We start from the raw sequence: 13,518 nt of genomic DNA, 5'->3' as shown, positions 1-13,518 counted from the left end.
GCACCCACCTGGATGTGTGCTGAGTTCCCCTAGGTTCACTTCTCACCCTGCTACCCGCTCCCTGGGTGAGCTGGGGCCCAGTCTCCTCTGAGCCTCAGTTTCCCCACCACTAATCTGCCTGTCCCACGGCAACTTCCACACACACAAGTCAGGACCCAGCAGCCCTGGCTTCTCACCGACAGGCACTCCTCGCAGTTCATTCCCTTCGGATGCCTTCCTAACTCGGGTAGTACAGCAGAGGATTGGGCCACAGGTCTTCGATGACGACCTGGTAGGCGAAACAGGCCAGCTGAGCACAGGCCCTGGACCCCGTTCCAAGCAGCCGGGGCTCGGGCATCAGCCCGGCCGACGAAGGCCGCCAGGGGCCCCACCTCGGCGATCCTGTTAGAACCTGGGACGCTGGGGTCACACAACCAGTTGAAGAAGTTAAGGCTGGTGGTGTCGTGCCTGTGGCAGGCAGATCCATGTTCATAGTCCCAAAACACTGGACAGGTGTGGAACGACTCGCCCTATATCCTGCAGGAAGGGAAAATTTAGGAGAGGCTCTCCACGGCCTAGGACCCACGCCCTCTCGCCTTCTCTTCCTCTCAACCTCCCAGCCGGTCTCCCTCCTGGGCCTGGTCCACCCCATGCTGGAGATCCCACGCACCTCCCCTCCCGTTCCCAAGTGCTCCCCCCCGCCCGCCCCGAACATCCTCGAAGCTCAAGCTCACTCCCACCGGCAATGCTAAGGCGATACACCCTAATGATCACTTTGTTCTGGAAGTAGGGGTTGCTTCCAATGGAAAACATCAAACTGAAGCGGTATTTGGGATGGCCCAGTACCTCCACCTGCCCCGCCGAAGAAAGAGGACGGGAAGGGGGAACGTGTCTTCTAGGTGCCCCGAGCTGTTTGCCTGGCTGCAGCACTGAACCACGTTGCCCGGCCCCCTCCTGCTCAAACCCCACGCCCACCGGTCCTCCCCCAGCCTCCGTCTCCCAGGACTGACCTCCAAATTGGTCATGTAGCTGAGCACGTCTCTGTCCTGGTCACCCATCACAGCTGATATCTTGGGGTGTTTCAGGATCTGCGTTGGGTCAAGGAGCCTCGCCGGCACGTGCTACGGAAAGAGAGGCAGGAGCCACCCGGACCTTCCCGGCTGAGAGGAAGCGACGGAAGTTGCAAAAGTGCAGAAACGCCAAGCACTGCCGCCCTCCCAACCTCGTCAGCACCTGCACTTTCTTCCCACCTGCTTCACCCTGGGTAGTCCCTTGGCTTCCAGCACCTCTGAGGCTGCCTGCCCGCGACAGGGCAAGGCCGAGGGCCTGACTGCTCTCTGTTCCCACGTCCCCCTGGCCTGTGCGTGTGGCCTGCAGGCAGTCACTGCTTTGGACGGCTGGGTGTGCCCCGTCCCACTGTCACGGCCGGGATTGCTTGTGTGTTTGCCTGAAGCCCCGTGACTTTGAGGGGCCTCCTGTGCCCAGGAGGGGGGCGCTCGTGTCACCTGGAGCATGGCTGCGCACCCACGGCCCAAAGGGTGGTCCTGGCAGAGTCAGCGAGTGAGGGAGGGAAAGCGGTAGGTGGGGGCAGGGGGAAAGGAAAAGAGAGAGAGGGACAGAGAGACCGCACACCGGGAGGAAGGGACACAGAGGGAGGGCAGAGAGGACAGGGGGAGAGGGCGGGCGAGGACACAGAGAGGGAGCGACAGGCAGGGAGGAAAGGTGCGGGTAGGCGCCTGGGCCTGGGGTCCCGGCCTGGCTGTGTGGGGCCTGTGGAGACAGAGTTTGCAGCATCCCGGCAGCGCCGTGTCTGGGTTCCCGCGGTCGGCCGAAGCGAGGCGGCCGGCTGACTGGCTTGGCAACCCGAGAGTGGACGACATTGTGGGTCAGCCCTGAACTTTGGAAATTTGGAAAACCACGCAGGCTCTGAAGGACAGGGAAGGGGGGAGGGCAGCCTCTCCGTCTGCCCCATGCAAACGTTTCCTTCCAATATCTACTCTGAGCCAAGCGGGCTTCGTGCTACACTACTTGTCGAAGCGTGTTGACCCGTGTTCCCTGAACCCTGCAAGGCTGTTGGGAGTCCAAAGCTTCCGCCCGCAGCTTCTGCACAGACAGGGTCTGGAGAGGGCGCAGCCCCAGCGTTCTCAACCCTGCCACGCCCCGGCTTCCTCTGCTGTGCATTGTAGGGATCGTGGGCCCACTCCCACCAGGGAAGGGGGCGAAGAGCCCTTCCCCCAGCGCTCATGGCCGTGGCCGTGGCTATGCTGCTGCCCTCCTCTCGGTGATCCTCCACAGCAGCCGAGCCCCACCAGCCGGAGGAAGGATACGGCCTGGGATGCACTGGATATGATGTCCCTCCGGCGAGCCAGGTGAGAACTCCCCCCAGGGCCACCAAATTCTCCCCCGGGCCGGCCTCGCCTCTGCGGTGCCGGTTCTCAGCCTCCCGCACAGCCTCTGCCGCCATGCCCCCCGCCCCAGGGCCTCTGGCACCCCAGCCTCGCTCCAGGCATCTGCCTCCCCACGGGCCCCCTCCTCCCCACGACCCCCTCAGCGGCAGCGGACTAAGCTGGTCCAAGGATGCCGGGGCAGCCCCGGCATCCCCGGACCCCGCCTCGCTCTCCATGGGGCCCTGGACCGAACCACCGCAGCCACCGAGGGAAGGAGCTGGAGGGGCGAGCACGCGGCTCCCACAAGCGGCCGGCAGGTGGAGCTCTGGCGCCCACGGCTGGAGGCCCGTACCTAGCAGAGGCCTCGGGCCTGGGGAACGCATGCGCACAAAGCCTTGGGGACCGGTGGCGTCTGGGTGGCGGGGCGGGGGGGCGCATGTGGCCTTCGCGGGAAGGAACCCCGGCCTCACGCCCAGGACGCTCACCGGCCCCGGGAACCCACCAGATGCACTGCGGTGGGCGTGGCAGCACCTGGCCCCGCCCCTCGCCCCCGTGGGAGCCGGTGCGCAAGTGCATCTGCTCAGCTTTGGCGTCCGTGACGGGTCCCTGCCCATTTTCTTCACTGACACCTCCCAGGCCATTCCTGGGAGGTCCCTGCTATCACAAACCTCGTGTTCACCTTCTCATCAGTTCCCCTGGGAACACGCTACTGGCACCGGGGAATTCAAACCCAGCGGCTCAATAGGGTGACTGCCCGCCGCCCGGAAACCTCACCCGGCCCCTTCTTAGTCACGCCGGGGCGAAGCCCTGAAGTCATCAGCCGGTGCTCCAACCACCGCCACATGGCTGTCCACATGGCACTCCCCCGTTTCCCCGACCGGTGCGCGAGGGAGTCAGGAGGCTGCCCAGCAGGATCACGAACGCAGGGACCTCCCCGCCCCAACGGCCTGCCTCTCCTACAAAGAGAGGAACCACACACAGATATTTGGCCTGAAATTAACAAGGAGCCAAGGTCCGAGGTCACCTCTGTGCTTACACAACCACCGGCACAGCCCCGGTGAGGTCCGCGATTGGGACTCGGTGGCATGCTAATGGGCCGCCCACGTAGCCTAAAGGGTAATAACTCTGGGTGTGTTCTTTCGTTAAAGCCACTGGTAGTTCTCGCTCCTATCATACTTTCCTCTGCTGGGCCCTTCATCTTTGCTTTCTCCCTCCTTGTCTGACTTCTGCGCTCCCTTTCCCTGTGTCTGCCTTCCCGCCTCACCCTAACTGCCAGGGATGTCCGAGCTCCAGCCTAATGGTCCACAGAGCCTGCTTTAAATCGCCCTGCTGAGGAGCTGTGGCTGTCTTGGCTGCCCCAGCTCTGCTGCAAGTTCTTCCATGGTCTGTCTCTCACTCAGTGGAGTGCCACCCAGGGAGCAGATGGCAAAGTGAGTACTTGCAGCACAGCCTGCCCTTTCTCCGGTACTCAGCATGTCCTTGGTGACAGTCCCACACCTCATGCCGGTCCGCTGCAGGGAGGCATTCTGGAATGTGTACGATGCACGATGCATGAGGTTGGAGGAAGGCCCAGTGGGTGATGGCAAGGCTAAGGGTGTTGGTGTTGCACCGTGGGAGGGCCTCCCGTCCATAAGAGAAATGAGTCGGCCCGCCCGTGGCAGGAGGGGCTATTTGACCGGAAAGAGGCCGGAGGAGCCCCCTTGGGGTGAAGTGCCCGGTTCTGGGCGGTAGCGCGTCACCGTTTCAAACTCTAGTTGTCGACGCAAACGGGGGACCCTGCACGGATAACAACGCAGAGCAGCGCGGAGAAGGAGAGGAGGAGAGAGGGTGGGCCCAGGGAGAGGAACAGGGAGTGAGAGGAGGGGGTGCGAGGGAGAGAGGAGGGCAGAGGAGGAGGGAGGCATGGGGACAGGGAGGGAGGGGGGCGGGAGAGAGGGAGGAAGCGAGGACGGCCGGAGGCAGGGAGGGAGGCTGAATTCTGTACAGTGCAAAGCCTACAGCCTGAAAGGAAACATTCCTCCCTGGACGTCAAGAGGAGATCTGAAGGCACCTGTGGACCTGCAGACAGATCCCACGAGGTCATGCGGGGTGAGATGGAGAGGCAAAGCCCCAAAGCAATGAAGTGAAGGCTTCTCAGAGGTCTGCGGGAAACCCTCATGCCCACCACCGGCAGGCACGAGTCGGGAACGCCAGAGTCAGGTGGGAGGGAGTTAGTCACGCAGCAGTTGCACGAAGACCTAAGGTGACAGGGCTTTGCACATTGGCCCACAATACTCACTCTGCAAATCCAAGGAGCCCGGTGCGCTCCTAGTGGAAGGCACACTCCCAAGAGATGCCCAGGCCAGTGGACCAGCGAGGCAGAGACATGTCTCTTGGCAGCCTACAGAGTTGGGACTGACCGATCACACACCAGGGAGCCTCAGGGAGAGGAAGAGCCAGCTTCCCCTACGGATGCACGGAGGCCAGAACACGGTACGTGATACGTTCGGCAGGTTCAGAGATAAACTACTGTAACGTGCAGGCGATGTTCGGCACCAATGACCCAGAAAATGTTCACAAGACAAAAGGAGAAGGAGTGGGAGGATGAGCCCGTGGGTCCGGAAGGGTGGGGCTGGGATGGAGGTGGGAGGCGGGGCTCTATGCTAAGGAGAGTCCGGCCTGCCGAAATGAAGCGCGTCCGTGTGTCCATTAAGTCAAGCTGCTGGCCTGAAATAAGGCACCCCGTAGAGTACATGCAAAACAAACACCAGAGCAGGATTTGAGTATGGAAGTACTCTGGGCTGCCTATCTGGCCCCAAAGACAAATCCGTCCAAGCAGGCATCCGTCTGCATTCCTCAGCTGAGCACGCACAGAGCTGTATCTTGTATGCTGTTTGATGCCCTTCCGTGGAGTCATGACAGACAGCCGGGAGCAGGCCCCTCGTGCCTTACGCCAACCAAGTCCGTATTATTGGCCGACCTGGGTCCCCCCCGGCTAAGGTGTTTGCTGCAATGTGAGAGGGGGGAGCACCGAAAAGGTGCGTTCAACGTAGATGCGGTAAAGCACTGTGCTAAAGTGAAAGAAGCCAGCCCCAGAAGGGGGCCTACTGGATGGAACCACCCATGAATGCGGAAGCTGAAAGTTAAGTCCGAGGTGTGCAAGCAACCAGAGGGGAAAGTTGAGGTTACGTGGTGAACAGGGTGGGGGAGGGCTGTGGGGAGGGCACAAGGGGGAGGTGTCGGCCCGAGGGTATGAAGACTCAGGTCAGCCAGGCGCAGGAGTTCTGCAGACCCAAGGTGCCCGAGGCCTGCAGGAAACCGTACTTGGCTGTGTCCCTAGCGTGTGGATAAGCCAAGCGTTTGCAGAGAGATTTCAGAACGAAGGGGGCAGGAAGGACCCCGTGGACGTGACGGACACCCGCACGTCCCTGACGCGACCCTGCGTACCTCCCTCACACACACTGCAACTCAAACTTCTCCTAGGCCGAGCAGAGCTCCATCCTGCGGTGTCAAAGATGTCAGTGTTCACATGTACCTAAAACATGAATGAGACACCAGAGGAGGAAGTAACGGAGGCATTGAGGATGGGAAATGTCGCGGGGTACGCAGAAACCAAGTAGTGCATCAGCGGACGCCAATCTGCCCTGGTCAGTAAAGAGGGTAGGCAGCAACCCGCTCAATGTGCACAACAGCAGAACGTTCTGCCTTTGAAAAGCTGCCCAAGTCTATGCTCCGTGCAAGAGACTGACCTTTTAGGCCCGAGGCCAGAGAGCAGTTGGAAGAGGGAGGACGGAGTAAGAGTGACCTTACGCCCTAAGCGAGGCCACTCTGATCCCTGCCGCTCGCTGACTGGTGGTTCGGTGTGTGGCTGCTCATCTGTACTGAAGGAGGTGTCACAGCGCCCAATACGGTACGGGCAGCAAAGGACTACACAGGGCTCACCAGTGATTAGTAAAGCACCACCCGCACCCCCACCCCTCCTGCCCATTTTGAGGAGGCCAGGATTCCGATCCCGAAATGGAAGGAACGGGGTCCAATCCACAGGCAGACAGACTCAGAGACAGGAACTCTCACAACAGACGCAAGTCAGGTCAACAGCCCGGCAGCTGGAGCAAAGCAGCGAGACTCGCAAAGCCCAAGGCACTTATGGGGGCGCAGGTGTGCCCGTCCGGGGCTCAGGCGTGGATGCGAGAACCGAGACATGACGGCACAGGCAGAGCCAGGCCAAGACACACCAAGGCAAGGCACGCTCAGGAAGACACAGAAACACGGGCAAAGTGGGACGCCCGCGATCCACCCTTTACGCAGAGAAGAACTCGAAGACCCAGAGAGGCCAGGGACTGAAGCACGTGCTTCAGAACCATGGAGCCAGAACGCTCATGAATTCCTGAGGCGGTCCTCTCCGATCAGACTGCACTCTGGGTTACAGGAGTTTTGTTCCCTTAGTGCCTGGGGTCTTGGCCGCGCTGCTTCGAGGAAGGAAGAGGTAGACCAGACGAAGAGCACTGGGCAGCAGGGAAAGTTTATTGAGCCAGAGTACAAAAGTCCCTGAGAAGGCTGCTGGGTTCCCGTTCAGACTTAGGGTTTCTTATAAGCTCTTTCCAGGACCTTGAGTGTGGACCGCCTGTGGATTTGTTGCCAAAGTGTTGCCAATCAGGGCTTGGATCACGCCCCCGTCTACCGTGATGATGGGTCTTGTGGGCCGACATCTCGAGACTAAGTGCCTCAGCACGTGACAGCGACGGATGTGTCATGGTTAGTGGCTTGGTTTTGGGTCGTGCTGGAAAGGTCACCCCTGCAGAGCCTGCTAGACAGGATGCTCTCATGGTCTTATCCAAGCGGTCAAACGGGACGCCAGCACAGTTTTGTCTGAGCTGTCCCGGCTCCCCGCTTTCCTGTTGGGGACCCTGGCCCTGACGCCCTCAGCATCCAATTGACTCCTGACATCTGGGGCTCCCTGATCTCCCAAAGCGTCCGCCCCCCACCCCCGCCTGACCCTTCTCTCCGGGCCGGGCCTCAACGTCACGCCGTTGCCCGAGCGCTGGCCAGAGATGCTGAGAGGTGGGGGCCCCTATGCCCAACTCTCCCCCCAATCTTTTGGTCCTCAGCAACACCCGAGCAAACCGCACAAGTGTAGAGGAACACCCTGCGGTCCACCAAAACGGCCCAGCCTAGGACAACCCTCAGACCGTGCGCCAACATGGGAGCTATCCTGGTCCCGCTGCGGATTCTGAGGTCACACTTTCATCTGACCTGCACAAGCGGAGCCAATGGCCAGCTGGCGGGTACCCCGGCATTTACAGACCAAGAAGCTGAGAAGGCCAGTCTCCCCGCAGTCTGAGAGAGCCAAGCCTTCCGTCCTAGAGCCTCAGGCGCCTCTTCCCACCCTGGAAGGGGCAAGGCTAGGTCCTACAGATCATCAAATCCACAACCTGACGCTGGATAGGCGATCTGTCCTGCATACTGAAAGGGACAAGCAGCATCCGTGCTGTTTGACTGCCAAACCCTCCTCTGGGAAAGAGCCGCCGTACTTCCCGGAAGTTGTGGAGCGGGGAGCTTCACAGGGTGTGGCGCGGTGGGGGGCAGGAATGTTAGTATCGTCCGTCACCCTCAGGGCTGCTGTCCTTGCAGCCACTTTAGCTGGGGATGGAGAAGAGCCTCGTGGGGCAAACGCTCACATCTCCCCACTCTACTGGCAGCGGACTCGGTCGTCTGCCAGCTTCCCCAGGCAGAGGCATCTCAGGAAAGCAGACGTCCGCTTGGGGGAAGACCACCCCAGTGGCTCACCTCACCGCCTCCTGGGTGTGGCGTTAGACAGCTGCTCTGTATGCTCCAGGTCTTTCCATGGACCTACGCACAGAAGGCTAAGGGATATCAGCCCCAGAGTCATCATGGGACAGAGAGCACACGGGTGAGTGGCCCGTCCCTTGCACTTACCAATCGTGCTACCCCCGCCCCTCCCCTCGGACTGTCTGCACTCTGGCGGACCCCAAACGAGGGCCCTAGGGAAACAGGGGCCTAGGGCTTCTGGGGGAGCATGGGTGCGTCAGTGTGTGAGTGTCAGGACATGTGAGTGAAGGAGCCTGTGGGGGAGGGGGCTGAGTGAGTGTGTGCCTGAGTGAGGGACCGAGTGGGCGTATGTCAGGGGATGTGGGTCAGTGAAGGAGTGTGGGTGGGGCGGTGAGTGAGAGTGAGTGTGGGTGTCAGTGTGTGGGAGTGCCTGAAAGAGTGTGTCTGTATGGGGGGTGAGTGATTGTGCCCCTGAGTGTGCATCTGTGCGTGTGTGTGTGTGTATGCGTGTCTTTCCCCACAGATTAGATGCTCGCCCTGGCTCCTGTGCCCGACTGAGAGTGCCATCCTTCCTACCTTCCCACCTCACTCTGTCCCCTCTCCCAGCGTCCCGCCATCAGGCCTGACCCACACTCACTATCATCGTTGCTGCTTCTGAGAGGCTGACCGTGTCAGCAAGAGCCTGTGCGCATTCCTAGGCCCAGGAAGAGCTCCAGCGCCCGCTCAACTGAGTAATGAAACTTGGGTTCTCCCCCCGCCTCCCCCGTGGCGTTTGCAGTGGATGTGTCTGAGGTCACCCACCAGGGAGCATCCCTGGACGACTGTCATCTCCATCCACTGAACCTGGGTCCTACACACATTGGCCCTGGCTCGTCGCTCCCTTTCCTTGAACGTCCTCATTTCTCCAGGGAAGAGATGAGCCCCAGGGAGCGGGCCTTGGTCTCATTTCCGCTCCCTGCCCAGCACCCCCGCACCTCCAGGGGAAGGACCTCTGCCCCCTGGGATGCAGTCCCCACGCATGTGTGACCTAGCCCTCTGGGCAAGCATACAGGCCGAGCCATTCCACGGGCCGGCAATGCCCAGGCAGAGAATTCAAACACCCACATGAGGCCGATGTGCTCAGGCCCTTCCCCGACCCCCATCCCCAAAGGGGAGCGCGCACACCCGAGCGCCAGCGCACACGCGCGTGCACACACACAAAGCACACTTGACCTTGTTTATCAACCTTTCAATGTTTTTCCAGGGCTCCTGGGGCCTCAATCTGCCCCATGTTTCGCCCCCGCACCAGTCTTCGGTTACTTCCTGCGCAGAGGAACTGGCCTGAGCATCTGAAGCTTCTGGACTGGCTTCGGTCAAGTGCGATGCTCCCTCATATTCATCTCAAATTCTTGATGCTCCCTGGGAGGGTCAGACACACCGAGACGCAGACAGACACACACACACACAGGAGGAGACCCGTGTGTACCTTCTCTGGGCCATAGGTAAGGTTGCTTCAGGGTTTGAAGGCCCTCCCTGGGAACGGCGGTCCCTCTCCCATGCCACTCCCTGCTGCTGACTGAGATCTCCTTACCTTTCCTCCACCCATGTATTCAACTAATCTGTGCACCCTGGCCAGTGCTTTCGGCATGCCTGGGGACGTGAGGAAATGAGCTGCCTATGGAAATGAAGGGTTCAACGGTGGTGTCCAGACCAACACAGAAAGGTGACGGGGCGGCGGGGTGAGCCTTTGCGCCAGGATACCCACATGTCTCTGCCAAGCATGACGGGAGGCAACTTTGGTGGGCCTAAGTGTAAGGCGATGCTAGGAGACCTGAGGTTGGGGCTCATGGCCCCGGAATGACAATTCCCCCAAGTGCAGCTGCCGAGCCGCCTTTGCCTCTCCAGCTCTGCTCATGGATGCTGCCTGGCCCCGCCTGCCTCAAGATTCCCCAGGCAGAAGCCGTTTGGCACTGCACTTGTCCAATCTCCCTCTCTGACGGTGATGCCCTTTTGACCCGGGGTCCCTGCGTTGGAGAGTTCCTCTACGCCTCAGGGTCTCCATTGGTGGAGCCGAGGTTCCACACAGCCCCATGGCGCACATTTCGGCATCCACACCCTGGGTCCCTCACCTGTCCTCCTCTCGGTTCCCTCTCCTGGGGCCTTCTTCCTCATGTAGTACAACAGGGGGTTGGGCCACCGGTCGTCCATGATGATCTGGCAGGGGAAACGGGGCAGGGCTCAGAGGCCCATCCCAAGCAGCCGGGGAGCCCAGCAGGGTCCTTCCCGCTGTTTGTCACAGGGCCCCACCTCGGCTATCCTGCTAGAGCTGGCAAAGCTGGGGTCAGAGAACCAGTTGAAGAAGTTAAGACTGGTGTTGTGGTCCCTGCGACTGTAGGCCTCCTGTTCATAATCCTGGTGCCACTGGATGGGAGTGGAATGAGAAGGCCCGTACCCTGCCGGAAGACAAGGATGTGAGAAGGCACCGGGTAAAGAATCGGGTTCGACCCCCCTCCTGTCCCTGTGGCCGCCCATCCATGCGGCGGCCTCTTACCAGCAGCGCTGAGGACATACTCCTTCACAACGACTTCATTCCGGAAGTAGGGGTTCTTGCGAAAGAAGAGCAGGATCTGGCGGCAATCACGGGGAAACCTGAGATCCTCCACCTGCTGGGTGGCAGAGTGGGGGAGACGGGGGTGAAATCTCTGTCCAGCAGAACCTCCCCGTCCTGACTTCAGAGATGGATCACTTCGGCACGCTCCCCACTCCCGTCCCCCGCCCCGGTCTCAGTCTGCCACGCCAGACCTTCAAATCCGTCATGTAGCCAAGGAGGCCTTCATCTTCCTTACTGATCACGGCTGACATCTGGGGGTGGTTCACAAACTGCTGTGAGTCAAGGACCCTCCGAGGGCTGGAGATGAAAGAGCTACAACAACAGAGCAAGTCTGGACAGCGGCCGGGCACTGCCTCCCCTCTGATTCCCCGGGTTGCATTCCCTCCCCACGGGCTGCGTCAAGGCCCGCTGGGTCCCCACAGGGGATGCTGCAGATCTCGGCACTCACACAGGAAGCTGTGCATGCTCAGAGACCACCCCTCCCGCCCCACACCCCCCTCCCCAGCTCATCCTCCTGTGCTGACGGCCAGACACAACTAGCTCATCTCCGGACAAGCACACGTTCCTGCCTCAGGCTGAGCAGGTGGGCACTCACAGCCACTGGCCTGCTGCGTTCCCCGAGGGGAACCTGAGCTTTGCCTCCAGCTGTTTGTGAGAAGAAGCCCTGCAGCGGCTCCTAATTCCTAATTCTGAGCTGGACCTCTGCTCCTACTCCCCCACTGGTCTTCCAGTGCCTCTTCCCACATCAAGAGCACTCTGAGGCCCACAGGCCCCACCCCACCCCCAGAACGAGGATGTTGAGGCTGTCGGGATCACCAGGCCATGAGCGTGGCCCCCACACCGCGGCGCGGCCGGGGGTGTGGCTGGGGTTGAGGGGGGTTCTCCAACCGATGTATTTTGATACACAACGGCCCCCTCCCTTCAGTTCCTCTTGCTCTAGCCCGGCCACATCCGGGTTCCTCCATGACAGCGTCAAGGATACAGCCTTGGCCCAGAAGCCAGGGATGCCCCGGATAAGGGCGCTTCGGTGTTCCAGGTGACGCTGCCGCCTCCGACAATAGCTCAGTCTGAGCCGAGAGGAGGACCTGCTGGCTTGTTTATTCTCGGGCTCCAGCTCTGACTGCAAGGCCTCTAGAGCCTCGAGCGGGGACGGGATCGGACCCCGCCGCCCCTCTGGCTGTTCTTCCCCTTTCTGCTTCTCCTGCAGCTCCTGCGCCCCTTCTTCCTCCTTCTGGCCCTCCTCCCTCTGGTCCTCGTGCTCAGCCTCCTCCTCAGCCTCTTGAGCCTCCTCTCCCTCCTCAGGCTCCTCGCACTCCTCAGCCTCCTCTGCCTCAGCCACCTCCTCTCCAACATGCTCCTCCTTAGCCTCCTCCACCTCAGCCTCTTCCACAACAGCCTGCTCCTCAGCCTGTTCCTCCCCTTCCTCTTGCTCAGCCTCTTCAGGCCCCTCCACCTCCTCCTCTTCCTCGGGCTTCTCCTCCGCCCTTGGCTCCTGCTCAGCCTCCTCAGCCTCCTCCTTCTCAGCATGCTCAGGCTCCCCCTCCTCCTCCCTGTCCACATCCTCCTCCTCCTCCCCCTGCTCTTGCTCAGCCACTACAGCCTCGTCGCCCTCTTCCTCCACAGCCTTGTCAGCCTCCTCCTCCTCCTCCTCCCCCTCCCCCTCCTCCTCCGCCTCCTCTCCCTCACCATCCCCCTCCCCCTCCTCCTCCGACTCCTCAAGCTCCCTAGCCTCGTCTTCCTCCTCCGTGTCAGCCTCGTCTACCTCCTCCACGGCCTCCTCCGTGTCCTCCTCGTCCTCTCCGTCCTCCCCCTCCAACACGGCCAGTTGCAGCACCAACCTCAGGTCAGCCCCCACTAGGACCAGCTCCACCACCAGGATGGCATCCTCTCTCTCCCATCGCTCCTCCCCTTCCCGCACAGCCTCGTCGGCCATCCCCACACCTAGGGCCTTCAGCGCCCCCGGCGCGCCCCGGGGGCCTCTATCCCCGGGCACAGACACCTCGTGACCGGCCCCTTCCCCGACTGAGGCGGGTTCAGGATTCTGGGGACCGCCCCGCCGCCCCCGGACCCCGCCTCGCCACCCCCGGACCCTGCCTCGCTGGGGCAGCTGCGAGGGAAAGGCTGGAGGTGTGAGCGCAGGCCTCCGCAAGCGGCTCGGCAGCTGGGGCTCCGTCCGGCGCCCAGGGGCGGCGACCGATAACGGTCTCTTCCCCGAGGCTGCCGGACTCTGGGACGCATGCGCACAAGGGCCTGTGGCCGGGTGTCCAAGGGGCCGACGTGGCTGGAGCACCCGTGCGGCCCTGGCAGGATGGAGTCCCTGAGCCACGCCCAGGACGCGGTCCGGCCCCCGGGTCCAACTAGTCTCACGGTGGTGGGCGTGGCCGCCGCCGGCCCCGCCTCTCGCCCCCACGGGAGACAGCCATCCAGCAAGGGAGCCTGCCGGTGCGCCTCTTCGGGGGTGGCCTCGGGGTCCCAGCTGCACCGACCCCAACCCTCGCACCCCCACGCCGCCCCCCAACACCATCCGCACCCCACCACCCCGCCCACGCCCCTGCCGCGGCCTCGTCGGGCGCGCCTTCTGCCTGGATTTTCTACCAACAATGCGAAGCTGTCCCTCGCCCTTCCCGAATAGACTCCTCTGAGACTCGGGACACTGTGTGCACCACCGGGAAGCCTGGTCCAGTGTGCGTGGAAATGGTCAGCCCAGGCCCTGGAGTAGTCATCGTGCGATTCCAGGAGACAGAGGCCCCGAAACCGTCTGCCTGTTCGGGGGAAATGTGCGGCTACAGTTTG

At 61.8% G+C, this 13,518-nt stretch overlaps 1 protein-coding gene across 1 annotated transcript; it reads right to left on the bottom strand.

Annotated features, from left to right (window-relative positions):
* Nucleotides 1-217: 217 nt before the first annotated feature.
* On the bottom strand, nucleotides 218-12,963 carry LOC148162026 (testis-specific Y-encoded protein 3-like). Its single transcript, XM_088020459.1, has 11 exons — nucleotides 12,952-12,963; nucleotides 12,667-12,832; nucleotides 11,962-12,108; nucleotides 11,708-11,898; nucleotides 10,917-10,994; nucleotides 10,666-10,777; nucleotides 10,422-10,567; nucleotides 10,244-10,328; nucleotides 8,138-8,195; nucleotides 372-447; nucleotides 218-268 (listed from the first exon to the last, which is right to left on the bottom strand). The coding sequence occupies exons 1-11, from the start codon at nucleotides 12,961-12,963 to the stop codon at nucleotides 218-220; spliced, it is 1,122 nt and encodes a 373-aa protein (XP_087876585.1).
* Nucleotides 12,964-13,518: the final 555 nt, after the last annotated feature.

Source organism: Eumetopias jubatus, unplaced genomic scaffold, assembly GCF_037043125.1.
Source record: "Eumetopias jubatus isolate StellerSeaLion01/CBP00866 unplaced genomic scaffold, mEumJub1_p1.0 scaffold_27, whole genome shotgun sequence".
Classification (NCBI taxonomy): Eukaryota; Metazoa; Chordata; class Mammalia; order Carnivora; family Otariidae; genus Eumetopias; species Eumetopias jubatus.
This window is presented reverse-complemented; position numbering and strand designations above follow the sequence as displayed.

What these genes read in the sequence shown, in the direction of transcription:
- LOC148162026 (XM_088020459.1), bottom strand. An exon ending in CGAGGACCAGAGGGAGGAGG is followed by an intron (nt 11,899 to 11,961) that starts GCCAGAAGGAGG and finishes AAGAACAGCCAG; the next exon opens with AGGGGCGGCGGGGTCCGATC. An exon ending in GCTACATGACGGATTTGAAG is followed by an intron (nt 10,778 to 10,916) that starts GTCTGGCGTGGC and finishes GCCACCCAGCAG; the next exon opens with GTGGAGGATCTCAGGTTTCC.